Source organism: Eschrichtius robustus, chromosome 14, assembly GCF_028021215.1.
Source record: "Eschrichtius robustus isolate mEscRob2 chromosome 14, mEscRob2.pri, whole genome shotgun sequence".
In the NCBI taxonomy this organism is placed as follows: Eukaryota; Metazoa; Chordata; class Mammalia; order Artiodactyla; family Eschrichtiidae; genus Eschrichtius; species Eschrichtius robustus.
Window position 1 is genome coordinate 38,204,956 of NC_090837.1, and position 24,203 is coordinate 38,229,158.

The 24,203-nt window shown below is 43.0% G+C and overlaps 1 protein-coding gene across 2 annotated transcripts in view; it reads left to right on the forward strand.

Annotated features, from left to right (window-relative positions):
• COLEC12 (collectin subfamily member 12) overlaps positions 1 to 24,203 on the forward strand; it is a 203,995-nt gene that overhangs the window by 144,374 nt on the left and 35,418 nt on the right. For both annotated transcript variants that reach the window (XM_068563561.1, XM_068563562.1), the window contains 3 exons: positions 10,520 to 10,642; positions 19,966 to 20,064; positions 20,809 to 21,855. In XM_068563561.1, the coding sequence (XP_068419662.1) occupies positions 10,520 to 10,642; positions 19,966 to 20,064; positions 20,809 to 21,855 (1,269 nt within the window). The remainder of the gene's footprint in view (positions 1 to 10,519; positions 10,643 to 19,965; positions 20,065 to 20,808; positions 21,856 to 24,203) is intronic.

Here is a 24,203-nt window from a genome sequence, read left to right on the forward strand (position 1 = left end):
ATATATATAAAAATAATTTTTAAAGGAAGAGAGCAACCCAATCAACAAACAAATCTACCAATGATAATAAGCTCTAAATACTAAACTAAGATAAACATAAAACCAGAAACAAATTAGATGCAGAAAGCAAACCCCAAGTATATACTTGCTCCCAAAGTCCACTGCCTCAATTTTGGGATGATTCATTGTCTCTTCAGGTATTCCACAGATGCAGGTACATCAAGTTGATTGTGGAGATTTAATCCGCTGCTCCTGAGGCTGCTGGGAGAAATTTCCCTTTCTCTTCTTTGTTCACACAGCTCCCAGGGTTCAGCTTTGGATTTGGCCCCGCCTCTGCATGTAGGTCGCCTGAGGGCATCTGTTCTTCCCTCAGACAGGACGGGGTTAAAGGAGCAGCTGATTAGGGGGTTCTGGCTCACTCAGGCTGGGGGGAGGGAGGGGTACGGAATGTGGGGCGAGCCTGCGGCGGCAGAGGCCAGCATGACGTTGCAACAGCCTGAGGCATGCCGTGTGTTCTCCCACGGAAGTTGTCCCTGGATCACGGGACCCTGGCAGTGGTGGGCTGCACAGGCTCCTGGGAGGGGAGGTGTGGATAGTGACCTGTGCTTGCACACAGGCTTCTTGGTGGCTGCAGCAGCAGCCTTAGCGTCTCATGCCCGTCTCTGGGGTCCGCACTGATAGCCACGGCTCGTGCCCATCTCTGGAGCTCATTTAGGCGGTGTTCTGAATCCCCTCTCTTCGCACACCCCGATACAATGGTCTCTTGCCTCTTCAGCAGCTCCAGACTTTTTCCCGGACTCCCTCCCGGCTAGCTGTGGTGCACTAGCCCCCTTCAGGCTGTGTTCACGCAGCCAACCCCAGTCCTCTCCCTGGGATCTGACTTCCGAAGCCCAAGCCTCAGCTCGCAGACCCTGCCCACCCCGGCGGGTGAGCAGACAAGCCTCTCGGGCTGGTGAATGCTGGTTGGCAGCGATCCTCTGTGCGGGAATCTCTCCGCTTTGCCCTCTGCACCCCTATTGCTGCGCTCTCCTCCGTGGCTCTGAGGCTTCCCCCCCGCCCACCCCCCATCCCCACCAGTGAAGGGGCTTCCTAGTGTGTGGAAACCTTTCCTCCTTCACAGCTCCCTCCCAGAGGTGCAGGTCCCGTCCCTATTCTTTTATCCCTGTTTTTTCTTTTTTCTTTTGCCCTACCCAGGTACGTGGGGAGTTTCTTGCCTTTTGGGAGGTCTGAGGTCTTCTGCCAGCGTTCAGTGGGTGTTCTGTAGGAGTTGTTCCACATGTAGATGTAGCTTTGATGTATTTGTGGGGAGGAAGGTGATCTCCACGTCTTACTCCTCCGCCATCTTGAAGCTGCTCTCCTACTTTACTTTTAATTATAATTGCATGCCTTCTGACTTGTTGGTGTAGTGATTTTCCACTTATATTTTTCAGTTTCATTCCTTTGACCTCTACAGCCAGGGCTGTCTGCTCCATGAAAAATTTCTTCCTCTTTCTGTCCTTTGTCCAGTTTTAATAACAAGTGTGAATACCAAGCTGGTGAACAGATGCTCTTCACTGAATCCGGGGGCCACACCCCCTTCATCACTGGTCCCATGGTCTGTAAAATAGAGCCTTCTCATTTTCCTCATTATTTTTACCAGCTTTTTTTTCCCCCCTCATCTGGGTCATTTCAAGTCGACTGACTTCTCATCAAGGTTCAGAACGGAGGCTACCTTCACCACAGAATAGTTAATTAAAGTGCCGACAGGAAAATCTGTCGCCTTGTCTGGCTCACTTTTCCCTTAATTTAAGTGTCCTCAACTATCGTCTTCACTTGAAGAAAGTAAAAAACACATATTCATACAGGACTGAGGAGTGTCTCTCAGGCTGATTGACATTTTCACTTACATTGAGGTCCTTTTTTTTTTTCATCAAAACACTCGTTTTTTGGTTTAAAAAAAGTCAAGTAGATATGTGAGAGATAGTGGGGTTTTTTTTTTTTTTCCGCCAGCACCTGCTCCAAAGCATAATTTCCACATGCCCCAACACTGCCTCAGTAATCAACAACAAATACGCTATCATTAACTGAGACTTGCCCGCTCAGTTCAGCTGCCCTAAAATGACACTTTTTAAAGCAAGCACCTCAAGGCAAATGTTGGACTGTGGGTTTGCTTTCTCACCTCTGCCCTGTCAGATTTAGTTCTGTGAGAGCTGTAGCCCTGCGGCTGGGAAGGGTCTCTGGGAACAGCTTGCATTTCTTTGGTTAGTAAATCCCACCGCACACCCCTTCCCCAGTGGTGAAAAGGAAATGCTTCCTTTCTAGCCATGGGTTCATGAGTGTTTGGTTGGAAGGTGTCCTGTATGTCTGCGTTTTGACTGTCAGGCCCTGAGCTGAATGCCTCTCTCAGGACGTCACACCCTGGCCTGCAGGACACTGAGCTCAGCGTGTCACCCCTCACCGAGGAGGCTGGACACAGAGTGGAAGAGAAGGTTGTGAAATCCCCACACCTGGTGCTGCTGCCAGTTTGTTTGACTAGGATTGGCTGAGGGGGTGACAGAGCCCGTCTGCCTGTGGCGGGCTCTACACTCCAGGCCCATATTCGTGAATCTGCAGGGCGTACAGGGTATGAGAGGGGTCTGGTTTGTTCAGAGAAATGCAAAAGCAGCACAGCAGAACAATTGCATTCCCATACCATGGTCATAGCCAGGGAGATGGCATTTAAATTACTTGAAAACCGTACAAATGAGCCTAATAGATTTATGCAATGTGAACCGCAGAGGAGCCGAAGGGGTCCAGGCCCAGCTGGGCTCGGGGCAAGGCTTATTAGAAGAGGGTTCATCCAGGAGGAAATTTGTGAGGAAATTAAACGGCTTCTAATAGAAGTCATTTGGTAGAGAGAAGAGTGCTGCAGGGAGAAGGGGGGCGAATCTCAAGACGTAGAGAGGAGACAGGCAGACGCTGAGGCCGTGCCATGAGGTCCCCGCCCAGCACCCCAAGCTCCTTCAAGCTTTGGCCCCGATGTTACTCCCCGAAGCCTTCTCTGACCACCTGCTTACACTGCCATCCACCTCCTCTCCCACGTGCCCTTTGTCCAGTCCTTGCTTTATTTTTCTCCATAGCCGTTAGCACCTTCCAACATATTAAAATATCCTCCCACCGGAGTGTACATTCCATAAGGACAGAGATTGTTGTCTGTTTTGTTCACCGTTCTACCAGCGCCTGGTACAGACTAGGTGCTCCATCCTTGTTTCTTGAATAAATGGAATGTAGCGAGAAAGAAGTATGGTGGGCTGTGTTTTGGGGTCTAAAGAACTTTGGCAGAGAATCCGGAGACCTGAGTCCTCAAGCCCGGGACACCCTGGAGGGCAGAGAAGTTCATTGGACTGCAGTTTCCTCACTGGTAAGATGGATACTGGCTGAGGTGACCGCTGAAGTCCTCAGGCTGTGAGGTTCCGAGGACCTGGGTGGTCAGAGGATGCTAGGTGGTGAGCTTCTTGGTATCTACTTTGAGCCACCTGGAGCTGTTACTGTGGCAGTGGATTTCTGAACCATGGGGTCAAGCTGGCATTTGTAAAAAGAATTGTTTTTTTTCCAAAGTACTCCAGGCAGGTTTTTTTGGGGGGGGGGTTGGGGGCTGCGTTGGGTCTTCATTGCTGCGCGCGGGCTTTCTCTCGTTGCAGCGAGCAGGGGCTACTCTTCGTTGAGGTGCGTGGGTTTCTCATTGTGGTGGCTTCTCTTGTTGCAGAGCACGGGTTCCAGGCATGCAGACTTCAGTAGCTGTAGCACGTGGGCTCAGTAGTTGTGGCTCGCGGGCTCTAGAGCACAGGCTCAGTAGTTGTGGCACACGGGTTTTGTTGCTCTGCGGCATGTGGGATCTTCCTGGACCAGGGATCAAACCCGTGTCCCCTGCACTGGCAGGTGGATTCTTAACCACTGTGCCACCAGGGAAGTCCCCAGGCAGGTTTTTTTAAAAAGGGGGTTAAGAGGCTACATAAATTTTTATTACCACTCAATAAATCCTTCTTTCACCTCCTTCCTTTCCACTAACTTTTCTCTCCCAACTCCTGCAGTTTTGAACCACCAGCAATTATTTGGGTCCATAGATGAGTGCACCATTGACTTTTGAGGCTCCTATTTCAGTGAACTAGAACTTCAGAAGAAAACTCAGTAGGGGCAACCAACTTGTTCTGGTTTCAAGCTCAAAGCCCTTACATGTCTCATAGTTTGCCTTGAAATTATCAAGCTACCTTCTCTTCCCAGGTCACCCCATTCCAGAAATTTCACCACCATTGGGGGATGATTCCCCTGAGGGGCTAACAGACGTTACCAGCCAAACCTCCAAGCCAGTCGTGACGTCTCACAGAGATAATGAGGATTTATTTAGGGTGGAATTAACTTGCTGCTCAAGTATGTCACCACAGAATAGGAAGAGAAATTACAGCCTGTAGAAACCTCAGGCCTGTAATAGTTAACTTCCTGGAGACTAAATTTTCCTGCTCATTTCTGAGAAAGGCGTATCTGTCAACATTTGAAAGGATGTTTCTGCATTCCTGTATCTTGACAGAACACTTCTAAAGTCTAACCTGTCCACCTTCTACAGTTTACCTCATTAGGCACCCTTCTCCTTGCTTTGTTTTGCTTTCCACCTGTGAAGGTCAGCAAGCTTAGGGAAGCAACATGTGATCATCTGGGTTCAGCTCCCAGCTCAGCCACTCACTAGCTTCAGTGCTCAACCTCTCTGACCCCCACTTTCCTAAAAATCTATAAAATCAGGGTCAGAAGTCCTACTTGGCAGGGGTATTAAAGGGACTGAAAGTAGCTGGGCAGGGGGACGTGGTACACATCAAGTACTCAAGACTGGCCGCCATCCTTACCAATTCCTCTTCGAGTTTGCAGCAATAGCAAACTCTCATCCACTAAACAAATATCTGGTGGCTTTCCTCCAAATACCTGTGCAGTCTAAGTGTCCAGCTCAATTATATGACAGACTCTTGATGGTCCAAGCTGGAGCCAAATTTTCATGTGTCCTTTTAATTAAAAGATTCAGCGCCTAATCACAGAAGGACATTGTTTGGTGGTGCCGATAATGAAGTTAGTCAGGGCTGCTGAAGTGTATCATTAGGATGGTTGACAGTTCACTCTGTGCCCATGGAATAAAATGAATAGGAAGAGAGCCAGGAGGAAGGGGCCAGCCAGGAGGGACATATGTAAGAGATGTGATGGATGAACTCCCCCTGGACCTAGGATTCCACTCCTCAGAACTGAAGGCATTTGTGTACAGTTCATATAATAAAGGATTTCCTATTATAAAAACCACAAAGAGAAAGTAATTGCGTTCTTTTGAGACACTGTACATTCTGGCAGATGTTATATTTTCTGAGTGGCATCATTATCTGGCTTTTGCCTCTACAATTCTTTTTTAGCAGGCAGGGTATACATTATAAATTTTAAACAAATAATAAGTATTTTTTTTTACATTGAAACCAAACCAGAACTGGCTGCCTCTTTTAATATATACATGAAAAATTTTTAACGAAAGAAACTATACCTTTGGTAAATGTGCAGAATATTAATATAAGCTCAGGATGAATGCTGAAGAGTTCAAATTCATAAAACTCTGTTCTAAATCATTTTTCTGGTTTGAATACATCTTTCTGAATATAGCGATGCTGTGAGGCTTCATTTATTTTGCACAGAAAGTGATTTTATTTTTAATTCTTGTCCTCATTCTGTTACCATGATTCTCTACATTATTTAAGAAACTTGGCGTAATAAGTTGTCCACGGCTGGGATTTGTATTTGGGGAACTAAATACTCATTAATACTTTTTAAAAAATACTAAATAAATCCATATCCCATCATTTAGTAAATAGCCTTTATAATAAGGAAAAACTAATTATTCGTGGGATAAAGTGTTTTATGTATTTAGCTTCTGTTCTAGTGATGTTGCACAACATCCAAATAACTAACTAGGATGTTAACTCTTACTGTTTTGTTGCTTTTGAGGGCATTTTAATGATAGGAATGTATTTGAATCATCAGTTTTACCGTTAGGGCCAAATCATTCTCATGGGCTTATGGGAATATATGCCACCAGGCAGTAGATTAATAACTATAAAAAAACCACATGAAAAGGTCACTGCAAAACTCAGATCAAAACCTGTGGTTTTCTGGATTTTGCAGGCTACCAGCTTTTTGAAGCTTCTCTAAGGTAACATGATCTTTATGGCAACACCACTGAGCTCTGGACATTTATGATAATTAAGACAGCCCGGAAGTGCCGTGCACTCGCCCACAGCGCCGGCCTTCACTTAAGGAGGAAGGGCGCTGATCAGCACGCATCCATGTTAACAGAGAGCCCTCTTTTGGTGATGGTAGAAAAATATGATAGTGAAGGAGACTCTTTTGTTTTCCAAAATGATTGGCAAAACAGACTGTACTGGGGCCAGGACCACAGAACTTGGGAGGGCTCTTTATGGAGAACCACAGCAGAAAGGAATTCTCTTTGCTGGTGAATTTTTCTGGCCTTCTGCACTGTCATTCCTGCAGTGTTTCACTTATTCTCTCCAACCAGCTCACCATACCCTGATCGGCGGCCGCACTGACCCCCATCTTCTTACTTAAAACGTGTTATTGGAAGCAGGGCAACACAGGGAACTTTGAGTTTGCACACTGGGGATGGGATCAAATTGTCAGCCTATTCTGAACTTCGTAGAATACTCAAGGAGTTAACCAGAGTGATTCTGGCTTCCTTTGGCCTCCCCAGTGTTTTTTGTATAATAAAGACTTGGACACTGGAAAATGCATTCAGAACACAAGCCAAGCCTTGAGTTCAGTGGGGATAGAGCAGGAGGGGTAACCCATGGGAGGGCATGGGTCCTGCAGGCACGTTCTGCCTGTGGCCTGCTGAATTGTAGATGTGCCGTTTGGGCCAGGTTTTGTGATAAGCTGGCTCTCTCGGTGGTGAGGGGCGAACTGCTTCACTTCCTGACCTAGAATCTCTTATCTGCAGCCTTGCAGATCCATTCCCTGCCCTTCCTACCGGCCCCTCGCAATGGGAACAGAGTCCCCCGTCTCTGGAAAGTAATGCTAAGAAAACAAACACTACAAAGGCTGGTAACAGGGGGATGTCTCTCTTGAATGTTTTTTGTGACCATCTAGGTTCAAGGAGGAGGGGGTCCCCCAGCTACGTGAGCCAGCAGGGTCTCTTTGTAGTAGGCATCCGTATGTTTGGCCAGATGTCCTCCCAGTGGAGGGCAGAGAGGGAAAGATAAAACAGAATTCTTATGAAAAATAAGTCTTGGGAGGGAGAAAAAACAAGACGGAGAAATTGTGTCAAGTAGGACGGGAGACCAGGCGGTGCCATCTGATATTGATTAAATGCTGATAGAGTCAGCAACGAGAAATGCGTGTCACTATGAAGTGACCCTTGTTCTTCAGCATGTGAAGCAGTGACAACTGTCTGGGAGCAGATCTGCATGAAGACCACGTGCACAAGATGTCCAGTGGCAAACACAGCGCCAGCACACATGGTGAGAAGGGGAGGAAAGGACCCCTGCACTGGACATCAGGGCACGTTCCTTCTGATTCTGCTTTACCTTGCCGGCCTCACTCTCCACATCAGTAACACAATGATGCTTGACCGGATGACCTCTAAGCAATGCTCTAGCCCCAAATTCTGTTATCTATCATCATCTGCCCTCTGACCAAATCTTCTGAGGCTCTTCTAATGGAATGAAAGAAATAGCCCTGGAGAGGCGTAAAGAGTTCACCCACCACAGTCCTAAAATCCAAAAGGAATGAAACCCTCCATCAACCATAAAAGTGTCATCCAATCTTTCCACAGCATCCCTGGGTCTGTCCTCCTTCTGTGTTTTACAGTTGCCACCAAAGCAAGTTAATTGTTTTCTGAACATGAGATGTGGCATATCTCTGGGTCTACCTGTGCTTCCCCCACTCCCAATTCCAAAAATATGCTCACTCTAACTGGATATAAGGGGTCTTTGTTTCATTTTAAACTGCCAGATTATAGAGAGCTTACGAGCAGGTGTGTGTGTGTGTGTGCGTGTGTGTGTGTGTGTGTTCACCCTTTAGTTAAGGGTGAACGATTGAAAGTTTTCTTTGTTTTTGTTTTTTTCTTTTCGGCATCATCATGAGGTCAGCAGTATTTTGTTACAGGGTGAGGCTGGATTCCAGTGGGAATGGAAGAGGAATCTTCCACTAAGATCAGAAGATCTCACACTAGGATGGTGGCAGTGGAAATGGATAGGAAAGCTTGACCAGAGAGGCACCATGGCGTAGGGGAGAGGTCATGGCGTTTGGAGTCAGACAGGCCCAGGTTCGAATCCTGGCTATGATGTCTATGGGATGTCATTTCAGCTCTCACTACCATGCCATCTTGAAGGGTTATTATATGAATTAAAGGTGATGTACAGTACCTATATTAGAGTCTGGCACAGTGTAGGCAGTAAGCGAACATCAATAAACTGTGGATGAGATGATCATGACAAAAATATCCGCAGGAAGATTAGCAGGGTCTGATGACTGATTGAGTTAGAGAATAAGTATAAGAGAAGACTTCAAGGTGTCTGAGTTTGACCACCTGGGGGATTGGGATGGTAGGAGTATTTAGATTGGATGGAAATAAAAAAGTTGGGTGAAAGCTGGAGATCTGGTTTGGCAGGGCTAGTACCAAGGTCAGTTTTGGACACGAGAGATGGCACTGAAACACCCAGGTGGCAATGGAAGGAGGAGGATGGAAAGGAAAAGGAGTCAAAGAAATGAGAAAACTGCGGTGCTGAGAAGCTGATTAACTCTGGGTCTGTTTGATCAATAAGTCTGACTTTACAGCTTTACCTTCAAGGAATTGGCTCACCAAGGTTGATCCAGCATGACCATCTTCTAAAACAAACCGTAGCTCCTCAAAATGTGTTCCTCCAACGAAGCATCTCCTGGACCTTGTTAGAAATACAGAATTTTAGCTCCTGCTTCAGACCTGCTGAATCAGAATCTGCATTTCAACAGTGTGATTTGTAAGCACTTGACGGTCTGAGAAGCACTGTTCTAAAGCATGGCGGCCAGACCAGCAGCATCGCAGCCCCTGGGAACTTGTTAGAAATCCAGATTCTCAGGCGCCTTCTCAGACTTCCTGAATTAGAAAGGCTGTGTTTCAACAAGCCTTTCGAGTGAATCCAGTGCACCGCAGAGTTTGAGAATCATTGCTCTAAGTCATGGAACAGACAGATTGAGCCCCCTCCCCTTGGGTGTATAGCCCAGAACACTGGAGGGATTGGTTAAAGCCTGAAACTTAATTTGAGTCATTGTTCTATGCTGCTTCTCTCATCATTTTGCATTAAACACAGCTGAAGAACTCTTTTCACCAAAGAAGGGCACAATGCATAAAATTACAAACCAAAGGAGAGAAACTTCAGCTGTGGCTTAATCTTCACAATTTGCCCATCAAAAGTTATTGAGCACAATCATAGAAGATCAGTCCTTTATGTGCTGTCGCTCCTGGGAGACGCTATTAGTAAGACACACATAGGGAAAGGAAGACTCTCGCGATACTCCTTACAATGTGATTTTCACATTAAAATGTCAAGAGTCTTTGTCTTCTGTGTTTCTCATCAGTCCGATGGCAAGTTCCCTTTTTTTTGGGTTAGTTTCTGGAGTCACTTGCAGAAGTGTTGGTGGTTTACCACGTAGACTAGAATGTTTTTCAAAAAGTTCAGCTGTGAGCACTAAAAATTTACCTCCTCGCATCAAAAATGTCTGGTTTTTCTGGTTGTTCCCTAGTTGATATTTAAATCACTGTGATAACTTAAGTAAGGGTCAGTGTCTGTTTTCTGTACATATGTAGTGTACAGAGATGGTTATATATGGAGCATTTTAATCATAAAATTACCTATATTTTCTGCTATAGGTTATAGTACAGTATAGCCAGTGGCATGCTGGTAAAGCAATTGAGGGTGTGGGAGGGCATCATTTGTAGTGTTTGCCAATTTCCATGGTGTAAATACTCCCTCCAGGGTTGATTTCAAGCTGCCAACCGTTTAACAACCAGTTCCCAAAATTCCTACAAATTTGACAATTGACTCTTGCAAGCCAGTAGGAACTAGCTCGAGCACACCACTGAAACAAACATCAAGGGACAAGTCGCAATTTTGTTGTTGTTGTTGTTGGTTGTGTCTGAATTACTGTAGGTCCAATAATGGCTGACACAAGTAGATTTGGGTGTTTTAAATCTCTTGTCATGTAGAGATCTTTATTGAAATTATAATTATCATAATGGAATGTGATCTTGAAACTGTTCTATGAGACAAAGTTCTCTATTTTCAAGTCATTAAATACGTTTATAATAATGGCGAGATTTAAAGTGGTTGTGTTGCTCAAGTATGTTTAATTTTAAAATACCACTCATCCTATAGTAGGGCATATGTAAAAACTATATTCTTAGTTATAGTATTTGAACCAAAATGCAAAAAGATACTTTTGAAATGTTTTTTTGGTTACTATTATTAAGATTTGACTTTTCTTACAGGTATTCAGGAAGGAACACAATGTACCAAATGTAAAAATAACTGGGCACTGAAGTTTTCTATCATATTATTATACATTTTGTGTGCCTTGTTAACAATCACAGTAGCCATTTTGGGATACAAAGGTAAGTACTCTTTCCTTTTTCCTTCCAAATAGCAAGTTTTCTTTCATTAATTTAAGCCTGAAAAAACAAGTACATTTGCAAGTGTGAAGTATTTCATTAATATAACTCTTGCCAACAAAACTTAAACATCTTAAGCTCCATCTTTGTGTCTTGAGCTTCTTGTAGCTGTGGGATCTAAAAGGAGAGAAGTAGCAATTCCTTTTGAGTCATTTCAACCATAATCATGGTCCTCTATGAGTCATAAAATTTTTTCCTCTTTGTTGCTTTTTCCTACTTATTTCCAAATACTCCCTCTTCCTCTATCTTTTTTCATCTTATCTCTAAGAGGCCCCACGAAAACCCTGGAGTCAGCACACGGGAAAACTGTATTGACAGAGGATAAGACTTCCAAGAGATACAATTTACTTCACCTAGGGACTGTCCAATTAATTCCCTTTTGTTTCTCTTCAGCACATTTACTGTGGTCACTGTTTATATACCCCCACAAAAATACCACCCTGTAGAAATTAAACACAGAGGTGGCACCACCACCTCAACTGTACTTTATGGCACATCAGGCATTCTTTCAACATGTCTGGTTTAAGGTCAGTGGAGGATTTTTGCCTGAATCCTCCAGATCTGCAAAGTGGGTTGGTTCCCCCCACCCCCTGTTCCAGACACCGCAGGTAGAAGGCGCCCTGATTCAGAATCACAAGCTACGTAAACCCTTTTATAGAAAACAGCCATGGGGGACTTCCCTGGTGGTGCAGCGGTTAAGAATCCGCCTGCCAATGCAGGGGACACAGGTTTGAGACCTGGTCCGGGTCCGGGAAGATCCCACATGCCGCGGAGCAACTAAGCCCGTGCGCCACAACTACTGAGCCTGTGCTCTAGAGCCTGTGAGAAGCCTGTGCACCGCAAGCTCTCTGCAACTAGAGAAAGCCCGCGTGCAGCAACGAAGACCCAACACAGCCCTAAATAAATAAATTTATTTATTTATTTAAAAAAAGAAAAGAAAACAGCCATGGAAGCCTCACAGAGACATGCGAGATAGATGTGATGTCTGGTTTCAGCAAGAGGCAGACATGGGGTCTGTTGATCTTCGCTCTGCCTTCCCTCAGCACTGACAGATTAACAGTGGAGAATTCCCACATGTTCCCTTCTCTGTTCCCTGCCCCATAGATTTGACCTGGGGACAGAAGGATGCAAAGTGAATTCCCTCCAGCTTGTAACTCCTCCCACTGCTCTCCCAGTGTTTAGCAGTTTCCTGAGAAAACAATGTACTGGAATAAGAATGGGCTTTGGAGCCAGACGGTCCCGGTCCAGTTCTTGAGTCCACCATTTGTAATGCAATTGTGAATGTTTATTAAGTGCTCGCTGGTGTGCCAGGCATCACGCTAAATCCTCTGCATGGCTGTGTAACCTGGGTATGAAGCATAACCCCTTAGTGTTTCTGATTTCTTATCTGTAAAATGGCAATAATGATGCCACTCTTCAAGGTGATTGCGATGAGCAAAGATGATGAAACTGAGCCACCTGTCCTAAGGTTGGTCCCAGTAGCGAGTGGCTGAATCTCTCTGTTCTTTGCTTCTTCATAACTGCATTTTTACAGCCCTAGCTATGAGAATGGCAAAACATGTTAAAAATACTCAGTATAGTCAAGGCTTGTTAAGTCCACTTTTAAGGCTATTTCCATGGAAAATTGTATGCATCCTGTAGTGGGCTGACTGATGAACTTGGGCAATGGAAGTTTGGGAAATTACCAGGTCATTTTATCCATTTGCGATGAGTTAATCTAACCTAGGATTAACAGAGCAAGTGTTAAGAAAGGCTATTAAATCATGGCGGGGCTGGACAGAGGAGGCGGGGCAGGAAACCTAGTGGGGAAAAGGAAGGTGTTTTATGTCCCAGGTAATTCAGCCTGGTTGTCTTCCTTTACTGGGTTATTTAGGTCATTACTCACTTCACAACTTTTCCTAGTGAACTCAGATAAAGGAGATGCTTGAAATCAAACAGTCATTTAATAGGTATCTTTAGGGCTCAGCACTGTGTGATATGAAAGTAAACAGAGATGAGAAAGGTTTGAAGAAATACCTCTGTATGGTATTTTGTCATTTTTACCTCTGCAAAAAAAATAAGGTCTAGGATCTTTATGCCTTAAGAATTATACAGAAAGATACAAAATAGGGGGCTTTGTTTGTTTATTTTTAAAGTACAGATATTTCCTCCATTTTTATGACAAGCCCTTCTCAGCTCTGGCATATTTGTGTGGGCTGGTCCATTCACCTGGAACACCTTTTCCCTGTTCTCCACCTTTCTCTTTATGACTTTCTCTTCCTTCTTTCCCTTCATGTCTCCCTCAGACACATGTCCTGCAAGAAGCCCCTGAAAGCTGAGTTGGGTGCCCTCCTGCTGGTCCCCATGGCATCCTTTTTTACTCTTAGCCCCTGTCACACTATATCATTATGGCCAGTGGGTCTGTCTCACCACCCAAACTGTAAGCTCCACGAAGACAAGAGACTATCTTTTATTTATCATATCTCCCACTAGCACCTGACTCATAGTACATAATAGTTACCCAATAAAGTTTACTGAATGAATTAATGAGAAGATGGATGGATGGATGGATGGTTGAATTGTAGATTAGGGCTGACTTCTATAAAGGCAGTCAATCAATGCCCAGGGACCTCTAAGCCAACTGCTGAGACTCAAGGCCCTACCTAGAAGCTTAAAATCCTGAAGATCACTTGGCCTGCTCTGGGGTGTATCTCGCCAGGATGAAGGGCGAAGAGATTGAGGGAGCGAGACAAGTTGGAGGCCCCTCTTTCCCTCTTTCAGGGTCCCCATCCCTCAGGCTTCTACTGACAAAAATAAGGTAACACAACATGCAATTTTTGTCTTTAAACACAGCCTTAATGTGCTAAAATGCTGATATTTTCCAGATGTGTTTTCCCTTTACTTGAACAGTGATTCCTCTTTCTTGCTGATAAGATTCTGGTGACCCAACATGGTAAGAGGCAGAAAGATAAGTTCTTCCTTCACACATCTCCCTTTGAAGTCTGGAGAAACTCGCTCCACTTAAAAAAAAAAAAAAGGGGGAAGAAAGAAACAAAAAAGAATATTCAGTGAAAAAAGATCTTTCTCTGGAGGAGAAGTTGGAAGGAAGTAAAATAGAAACTCCTTTATTTATCAGAGTTTGCAAAGGCAATTCCATGGTGTTTTCCTCAAAACTGTTCTTTACTTCTCCTTTTATGTCACTTATGCAGCTACAAGTTAGGATGTAACTTAAGTTCCTTCCAGAGAATTTGCTGAACAAGTCAGAGGATTGCTGAGTCACCCAGACAGGTCAGTACACTTGTGACAATGAGGCATGTCAGCCACTTTACAGAAAGCACATTCTCAGACAGTTACAGCTTGGTGCACCCTCTGTCCTGGATTCTTTATCATCGGTCAGTGAAGCTTCCATGACAGAGGCCACCTCCTAAATTCAGTGGGTCATTCTTCCTCCAGAACATTCCCTGAACAGGAAAATCCTAGTCTGTGGTCCTGCCCAGCAGGCATCCACCTTAAGGTAATTAGGATAAAGATGAAAGACAGACATCTGAATCTTTTTCAGTAAGAACCTCCTCTGATGCAACATTCCTAGTCATAAATGTCTGCCTTGCTGTTCAGCTCTGCCAAGGTAGCAGTTATAGCTGGATAAGTAGGCTTTCAGATGTGCATCAGATCACACTGTGTAGCTGTTGTCAGAATCCAGGATAACACCCTATAACCAGATCTTCTGTATTTTTGTTTAATGAAATATGAAATAGTGTTCAAGGTAAAAATGTCTTTATTACAGCACGAAGGAGCGTAACTGGTATTACTGGGAAGTCCCAGGTACCAGTAGGGGGTGTGTTTCTCCCTCAGGACCACAGTCAGGCTGGTACAGACCCTCGTGAGCACCAGGCAGGAGCTCTGTGCTCTGCTCCTGTTCCCCGTCCCCAAGGCCTGGGCCATGAGCTAAGTCTCTTGGATCCTCCATGTCCAGCTCTGGGCCACAAACCTGGCAGAGACTTGGTAAACATCTGAGGATGATGAGTGTAAAGGGAAGATAAAGAAGACACAGTCCTTCCCCTGAAGGGACTTTTCTTGGAAGAAACCATATTTAGGAAAAAGAAATACTGGATGAAGGGCAATGGGAATTATAGAGCAAGCATGGATTTTAGAGTTAGATCTCCTGGCCTGGTATCCCATTTAGTCACTTACAAGCTGTGTGAGGGACTTCCCTGGTGGTCCAGTGTTTAAGACCCCGCACTTACACTGCAGGGGGCGTGGGTTTGATCCCTGGTCAGGGAACTAAGATCCTGCATGCCGTGTGGCCAAAAAAATAATAAAAATTTTAAAATTAAAAAAGTAAAGTGCAGATATTTACCCCCAAAAAAATTTAAAAAAATAAGCTGTGTGACTCTGGACAAGTTACTGAACATCTCTGAGCCTCAATTTTTTTCATCTGTAAAATAGCAGTCATAAGGATTAACTGCAGTGACGATGCAGTGCACCTTACAGAGAGCAGGCAATCCATAGAGGCTGTTTTTATTGCCATTCAGATAAAGGGTCCATTGGTGTGGAATCAGATCATCAGGCAAGGCTTAGCACAACGGGCTGGTGAGATTTGGAGTAGACCTTAAAGGACGGGTGGAATCCAGACGGGGGAGAAGGAGGTTAGTGGCCCAGGCCAAGGAATGATACCAACATGCTTTTATAGAAAAGGTATTATTGTCAGATGATCCTAGAGAATTGAGTTTTGGGTACTTAAAGAAGGGCAACACTTCAGATATGACACCTAAAGCAACAATATTTTGAAGAAAAAAATCTGTCAAGAAACACTTTCCAATAAAGGGGAGCCTGTGAAAAAACAGACTGCTCGTGACCCTTCTGTGTTTCATGTTTGTTTTCCTCATATGAGAACAATCTACAAACTGAGGTCTCCCTCCAAAGATGGGGAATTTCCAGGGTCAGAGAGGATGGTCTGCCACTATTTTCCTGACAGAATTTGTGCTAATGAGTTAAGAGTAAAAAACAGCGAAAATGCTATGTGCTATTACAGCAAGTGTTACCTCTGGATCTCCATCAGTCTAGTATTTTAAAGCAGTTAGCAAGCTGCCAGTTTTGCACCCCTCAAGTTTGCAGCTTTATACCCAGATCCTGTGTTTTTAAACGCAGACACACCGGCACTGGTGCATGTAACCGATTCATAATCCTTGTGGGCGGGGCAAAGAGTTTCCTAGCACCAAAGAGAAACCTAACAGCTTTTTGGGTTTTTTTAATGAATGTATTTATTCCTTTTACTCTATACAAACCTGAATTATCTGTCTACGACAGTTCTGTGTTTTTAAAAAGTAAATTGGAAGAAAAATTAGAGAGGGTAGAAAATGACTGCCTGTCAGCATATTCAGAGGTTTCTTTGGCTTCCAGGAAAAAAGGTCAGGACTTAAGATCCTGTATGTGGTTTGAGGACAGACTGAGGCATGTGTTTTGATTTGAGGATCAAAACTGAACCTAAACTTGTAAACATTCGTATTTTATTTTTTTTAAAGGGTAGCTTTGCTAAAATGCAGATGAAACATTTTGTTCTTCCCATTTTCCAGGGATTTAGGAATGTGCATGCCTATCAGACAACCCTCAGATTATTATAACTACACCTCTGTGTTTATATAGTCATCTTAAAAAAAAACGATAATTATTCAACTAAATGCCATACTCACTGCCAGTGCCGAGGCCTCCCTGCATTGGTTGGTTTATACGTTTGTTTGCATAACCTCTAGCTCAGTCGATTTTTTCCACGATTTTTTCCACAGGCCTCGGCAGCCAGCAGGCAGATTCTCATTTATTTTAAAAAACGGTGTAATGAATAAGTATGTGATGAATACCTACTATGCGCCACACACTAAGCTAAGAGCTGGAGATAAAACCAACACAAATTTTCCTGCCCTAAGGTGTCTTAGAGTAGAGAAACCATGACAACACAGTGACGAGAGTCCTATAATCGGGAGAGAGACCCCTGCAACATAAACTTCAGCAAAGATTTCCCACAGGACGTGACCAGCTGAGTCTTGAAGAGCAAGGAGGGCTTAGCTTGGGGAAGAGGCCAGGGAAGAACATTCTAGGTGGGGAGAAGCATGCGTGGAAAGGCTTGGGGGAGAAAGAGCGTTTGGTGCAAAGCACACATTTCATTATGACCAGACTATAGAAGCTTGAGGAAGAGCACGACGAGCTTCTCTAGGGAAGGTGCTGGGAGCCGTGGAGCCTGGTTCACTTTAGGTCACGCATACGCGTGGGAACATACTTCTGCTTCCTGATGGGAGCCTGGAGAATCTTCTCACGCAGTCCCACGTGGGTGGAACGCTTGCTGAATAAAATAGACTGGGTCCATTGGCTGATAAGTAATATATAAAACATACTCATGCTTAAAAAATTAGTCATTATTTTTAAAAAAGCTATCGATACCAAGAGGGACAGTCAGACTTGATCCCAAGCTGCTAGAGGTTGGATCTCATAGGAGTTACTTCTGGAGGGATATACTCTTATTTGACATTTTTTTTTTTTCCACTTAGTACACTTTATTTTTTTCTATCTTTATTTTTTTATTGAAGTATAGTTGATTTTCAGGTGTACAACATAGTGACTCAATTTTTTTATAAGTTATACTCCTTTTAAAGTTATTACAAAATAATGGCTGTATTTCCCTGTGCTGTACAATATATCCTTGTTACTTATTTACTTTGTACATAGTTTGTATCTCTTAATCCCTATCTTGCCCCTCTCCCCTCCCTTCTCCCCACTGGTAAACATTAGTTCTCTATACCTGTGAGTCTGTTTCTGTTTTGTTATATATATATTCGTTTGTTTTATTTTTTTAGAGTCCACATATAGGTGATATCATACAGTATTTGTCTTTCTCTGTCTAACTTATTTCACTAAACACAGTACCCCCCAGGTCCCTCCATGTTGTTGCAAATAGCAGAATTTCATTCTTTTTTTATGGATGAGTCATATTCCATTGTGTGTGTATATATATATATATATATATATATATATATACACACACACATACCACACCTTCTTTAGCCATTCTTTTGTTGATGGTCACTTAGGTTGATTCCATATCTTGGCTATTGTAAAATAATGCTGTTGTGAACATTGGGATACACGTATCTTTTTGAATTAGTGTTTTCATTTTCTTCATATATATACCCAGCAGTGGAATCGCTGGACACATGGTAGTTCTGTTTTTAGTTTTTTGAGGAACCTCCTTACTGTTTTTCATAGTGGTTGCACCAATTTGCACTTTCACCAAGAGTGTAGTAGGGTTCCCTTTTCTCCACATCCTTGCCAACAGTTGTTATTTGTAGACTTTGAGGATAGCCATTCTGACAGGTGTAAGGGGATATCTCATTGTGGTTTTGATTTGCATTTCTCTGATGATTAACAGTGTTGAGCATTTTTTTCACATACCTGTTGGCCATCTGCATATCTTCTTTGGAAAAACATCTGTTCAGATCTTCTGCCTGTTTTATTTTGTTTGTTTGTTTGGTTGGATTTGTTTTTGGTGGGGGGGGGGGGAATCTCCTGGAAGATGAGTTACAGTGACATGGCTTGAGTTGTAAGGAGCAAGAGACAGTTGTTGAAATGCGTCCATTACAGATGAATAGGGAAACACTGAAGTCTCAAGAAATGTTGCATTGAAAGGATGAGAAGAAAAAGATGCTGAAATCAGAGAGAAGGTACACCATGTCTTGAAGTTCTGTGGTTTATAGCTTCAAAGATAGAAAAGTAGAGTAAAATTGGGTGATGCTGATTTCAAAAGGAGGAAAGGGTTAAAAGATATTTCAAAGATAAGGATCAAGATGTGCCAGAGGTAAACAATTATGTCAATACCTACAGTCCCCACTAGGGAGGACCTCCAGGGAAGTGGTGTTATTGGGAAGGAATCAGGTTTTCACTTATATGAAGAGGTACAATATTAGAGAAGGTAGAAGATGAAAGAGATTATGACATAGGATGGATCACTGTTAGGGAGAGTAAGAGTTTTCTTCTTTATAGACTAGAGCTTAGTGACCTGGATATTTTTATTCCAATAATACAAAAGATGAAGGCTGGTATAAAGAGAAGGAAATAGATGAAAGTGAGTCTGACACTGCAACTTTGGAATTCAGGGAAGCATCGAGGATGCCATAAATCAATTTAAAAAAAGATATATATATGTGTATGTGTATACATATATGTTACATATTCATTCTCTATTTTAAATTACAATAAAGTATAATTCAGTAAGTTTGCTGTTTGTGTAATAAATCTGCCCATTTTTTAATTGGCATGTTTGTTTTATTGATATTGAGTTGCATGAGCTGTTTATATATTTTGGATATTAACCCCTATGGGTCATATCATTTGCAAATATTTTCTCTCATTCAGTATGTTGTCTTTTCATTTTGTCACTGGTTTCCTTTGCTGTGCTAAAGCTTTTAAGTTTAATTAGGTCCCATTTGTTTATTTTTGCTGTTGTTTCTTTTGCCTTAGGAGACAATCCCCAGACATTTTAGAATGGTAAACTTAAATTCATAACCATGGAGAATTACTGCCTTCTGAGAACGAATAACGACAGTGGCTTTAATTTAACACTGCATCACTAACTTTCCCTATCATGTACAATCAGGAAAATGCTGGGAAAAATGTCTTCTTAGTAAATTATTATTTGGAAACCCACTTAGGCATCTTCTTGGGAACTGATAAAGATTCACTTGTCACTACGGAGAAGCAGATTTTCAAGCCTCAGTGATGAACTCATGACAGAGAGTAGCAAACACCCTTGACTTTGCATCCCTTTTACAACGACTTTATGTATAGACTTGAGCTAGATGTTCTTTGCCATGGAATCTCCTTCCATATAATCGAGTTACACCTACCAAGAATGGTAGGGAGTCTGATGAGTGACAAAATTTTGTGTTATGCCTCCACCTATGGAAGTTAATATAAAAAATAACACAGACTGAGGATTTCTATAATACAAAAAATATTTAATGAGTTCCACACAATTTCTGAAATCTCCAAGCCAATACAGAATCCCGAGAATAGCTTTTAAGAACATACAGTTCTCAACCAAGTAAACTACCACCTGGGTTTGCGACAAGTACGTTACTTATTTTTCTAAAAGAATGGCTTTTTCCCTATATTTGATTTCTTTTATACTCTTTTTCTTTCACTCTGTTTCCTTTATTCTGTAATGAAATGCTCTCTTGTTGAAACTGAAAGATAAAATATGGGCAGGTGTGTGTATTAATCCATTGATTTCCAAATCTTAGTTGTAGAGAAAATGGACAGTGTTACAGGTGGCATGGAGACATCTCGCCAAACCTATGATGACAAGCTCACAGCAGTGGAAAGCGACCTGAAAAAATTAGGTAATCTGCAATGAGAGTGAACCATTAAGTTGAATCCCCTAACTCAACCCTATGTAAATGACCACAGCTTTTTAGAATGACATGGCTCTAAACTCACATTCACCCAGAAAGACTTTAAACTTTCATGTTGTGTGTTGAATCTTTCCTCACGATTTAATTCAAAGACTTTAAAATTTTAAAGTTAAGGACCAATTTTGGAGTTGAATTCCGCTCCCCAGAAAACACTATTATGTGCCACATAAAACCTGAAGACCAATCCTGATCAAAAAGAACCACAAATACCCTTTATTAAAAGCTCTTTTATGAAATACTCAGTAAATTCCTATTCGAAATATTTTAAACTTCATTAAAAAATTGTAGAAATTAATTAAAAAAAATAAAAGATCCCAGCCTATTCTTATCCTGTGATTTTCTTCAATTTTTTAAAAAGGAATTTTGGTGAATTAAACAGAAGGTTATTGCCTTCTTGACGTCCTTCCCAGTGCTCTAGAATCAGGCAAATTCCCCCTCCTTTGAGATCAGTGTTCACCCAAGTTAGTCTGTCCTAGTACTCAGTAGCCTTTCCAATTTCTGAGGACCCAGTTTTAACAGAGATATGGATTTTACTACTGCAGTGCAGTCTGCATATCCCACAAGTTTTATGTATGAAATAGAGCACATCCCAGTTAGGTCTCTGGGATCTGTGACCTCACCTGAACACTTCTCCATCCCACCAATCTGAGTAACACACGTGTCTTATTCCAGGGGACCAAACTGGGAAGAAAGCTCTCAGCACCAACTCAGAACTCTCCACCTTCAGGTCAGACATTCTGGATCTTCGTCAGCAACTTCGTGAGATTACAGAAAAGACTAGCAAGAACAAAGATACGCTGGAGAAGTTACAGGTGAGCGGGGATGTGCTGGTGGACCAGCAGAGTCAACTGAAAGAAACTTTGGAGAATAACTCCTTCCTGATCACCACTGTAAACAAAACCCTCCAGGCATATAACGGCTATGTCACAAATCTGCAGCAAGACACGAGTGTGCTGCAGGGCAACCTGCAGAGCCAGATGTATTCTCATAACGTGGTCATCATGAACCTCAACAACCTGAACCTGACCCAGGTGCAGCAAAGGAACCTCATCACAAATCTGCAGCGCTCTTTGGATGACACAAGCCAGGCAATCCAGCGAATCAAGAATGACTTTCAAAACCTGCAGCAGGTTTTCTTTCAAGCCAAGAAGGACACAGATTGGCTGAAGGAGAAAGTGCAGAGCTTGCAGACGCTGGCTGCCAATAACTCTGCCTTGGCCAAAGCCAACAATGACACCCTGGAGGACATGAACAGCCAGCTCAGCTCCTTTGCAGGGCAGATGGACAACATCACTACAGCCTCCCAAGCCAATGAGCAGAACCTGAAAGATCTGCAGGATGTACACAGGGATGCGGAGAACAGAACGGCTGTCAAGTTCAGCCAGCTGGAGGAGCGCTTCCAGCTCTTTGAGACCGACATTGTGAACATCATTAGCAACATTAGCTACACGGCCCACTACCTACGGACACTGACCAGCAACCTGAATGAAGTCAGGACCACATGCACGGATACGCTGACCAAACACACGGATGATCTGACCTCCTTGAATAACACACTGGCCAACATCCGTTTGGATTCTGTTTCTCTCAAGATGCAACAAGATTTGATGAGGTCGAGGTTGGACACTGAAGTGGCCAACTTATCAGTGATTATGGAAGAAATGAAGCTGGTGGACTCCAAGCATGGTCAGCTCATCAAGAATTTTACAATACTACAAGGTAAGCGAAAATTCTGAATTTGTGTTTGTATTAGTTATCTATGGCTGTGTAACAGATGACCCTAAAACTCGGCAATTTAACACAATAAGCATGTATTATCTCATAGTTTCTATGGATCAGGGATTCAGGAGCAGCTTAGCTTAGCTAGATGGTTAGTAACTCTCATGAGGTTGTGGTTAAGATATTGGCCAGGGCTGCAGTCTTCTGAAGCCTTAACTGAGGCTGAGGATCTGCTTCCAAGATGCTCATTCACACGGCTCTTGGCTTGTCAGCTGTTGGCAGGTGGCCTCGCTTCCTCACCATGTGAAATTGCTTGAGTGTTCTCACAACATGGCAGCTGGCTGCCTCCAGAGCAAGTGATCCAAGAGAAACAGAATGAAGGAAGCCACGATGCCTTTTATGACCTAGCCTCAAAAGTCACATACCATCACTTCCACCACATTCTCTAATTTAGAAACAAGTCACTAAGTCCTTCCCACACCCAAGGGGGAAGGGAATTAAGCTCCATTTCTTGAAAGGAAGCATAACTAAGAATTTGTGGACAGTGCTCAAATGTGTTCCATTAAATATTTGTGGGATGAAAGATTGGTTAACTTGGATTTTCTTAGTGCCTAGCTATTTCAGTGCCAATATAAATCAGCCTCCTTTGGAAGGAAGATTAATTCTTTTAGATCATGGAGTTACCATTAAGAGATTCCTACTTCTAAGTGTCATGAGCAGATGGATGGTTGGCCATTACAGTAACTGTTAACACCACAGAGGAGGGGACTAATGCACTTACATAAAAATCTGAGTTTTGCTCTCAACCAGATCATCCCTATGAATTGAAAGTCTTTGGATTAGATTAAGCCTACTTCTGAAGATTTGCAGCAACCATATATTAATAGTATTTTCAGTCATAACTATTTTCACAGGGTTTAAGTTGAAAGTACTGGGTGGAAGATGCTGTGCTCGGCGCTCTGGGGTACACAAGGAAGACCAGATGGTCTTTGCCCTCACATAGCTTAAAATCAAGAGAATTTTAGGGCAAAAAGAGACTGGCTATAAGCAAATGTAATCCTGATTTTCAAAAAAAGGGGATAAAGGTAGAGTCTACACACTGTGTAGAATGGGGAATTTGTCTTCAAGTCCAAGAAAAATTTGAGAAGAGATTATAAAAAGGATAACTTTTGAGTTTTCAGGAATGCAGTAATCATCAGAATGAATTCACTAAGAAGAAGGCTGGTGAACCTAATCTTATTTCCTCACATTAACAGAGTTAGTATATTGTTTAAACTAGGAGAATGAGAAATAGCATATCTGGATTTCACCAAGGCACTAGGCAGTGATACCCTTGAACAAGATGGAGCCATCAGTGCTGGTTTATAGCCCAGTTAGATGGGTTTATTGGTTGTATTCATTTTCTTGCTGCATAGCAAATTACTAAAAACTCAGCAGCTTAAAACACCCACTTCTCATCTCACAGTTTCTGTGGTCAGGAATCTGGGCACAGCTCAGGTGCGTCCTTTGCTCAGGGTTTCACCCAGCTGCAGTCTCAGCGAGGAACTGTGGTTTCATCAGAGTCTTGACTGGGGAAAGACTCATTTCCACACTCCTTCACGTTCTTGGCAGAATTCATCCGTCTGGACTGTAAGATCGGCTGTCAGGTCTTAAAGGCCACCCCCAGTCCTTTGCCATGTGACCATCTCAAAACATTACAGCTTCTTCAAAGCCAGCAAGGGAGTCTCTCTCTCTCTAGGTGGCAAAGACACAGTCTTATATAATGTAACCTAGTCAAGGGAGTGACATTCCATCGCCTTTGCCATATTCTGTTGGTTAGAAGCAAGTTAGAGATTCCATACTTAAGGGGAGGGGATTATACAAGGGCATGAGTCATTGGGAGTCACCCTGGGGTGTGACTGCCCTACTATTGAATGACTGAGTATAAAGAGTGATAGTTCATGAGCCCCTCTGAGCCTGGAGGCAGATCTGGGTGGCAGATGGCAGGGACCTGCTCAACAGCTTTGCAGGGACTCGCTTGAGGATGTGGATGACCTGGTCATCCAATACTTGTGTGACATGAAACTGTATATACAATTCAATGGGTGATAGAATCATAATCCAAAATGACCTGCAGAGGCTGGCATAGTAAAGAGATGCCAACAAAATGATATAAATAGGGAAGACATGTAAAACCTGCTCGTACATAGAAAAGACCAAATACCAATGTTGATGGGAGGGCATGGCTTGGAGGAAGTGTGCAGGAAAAGCGTGGGGATTTTAGTTGACTGTAAGCAACTAAATGTGTCTTCCAGGGAAGTTAATGTGATCTTTGACCATATTAATAAAAATATGATTTCCAAAATGAG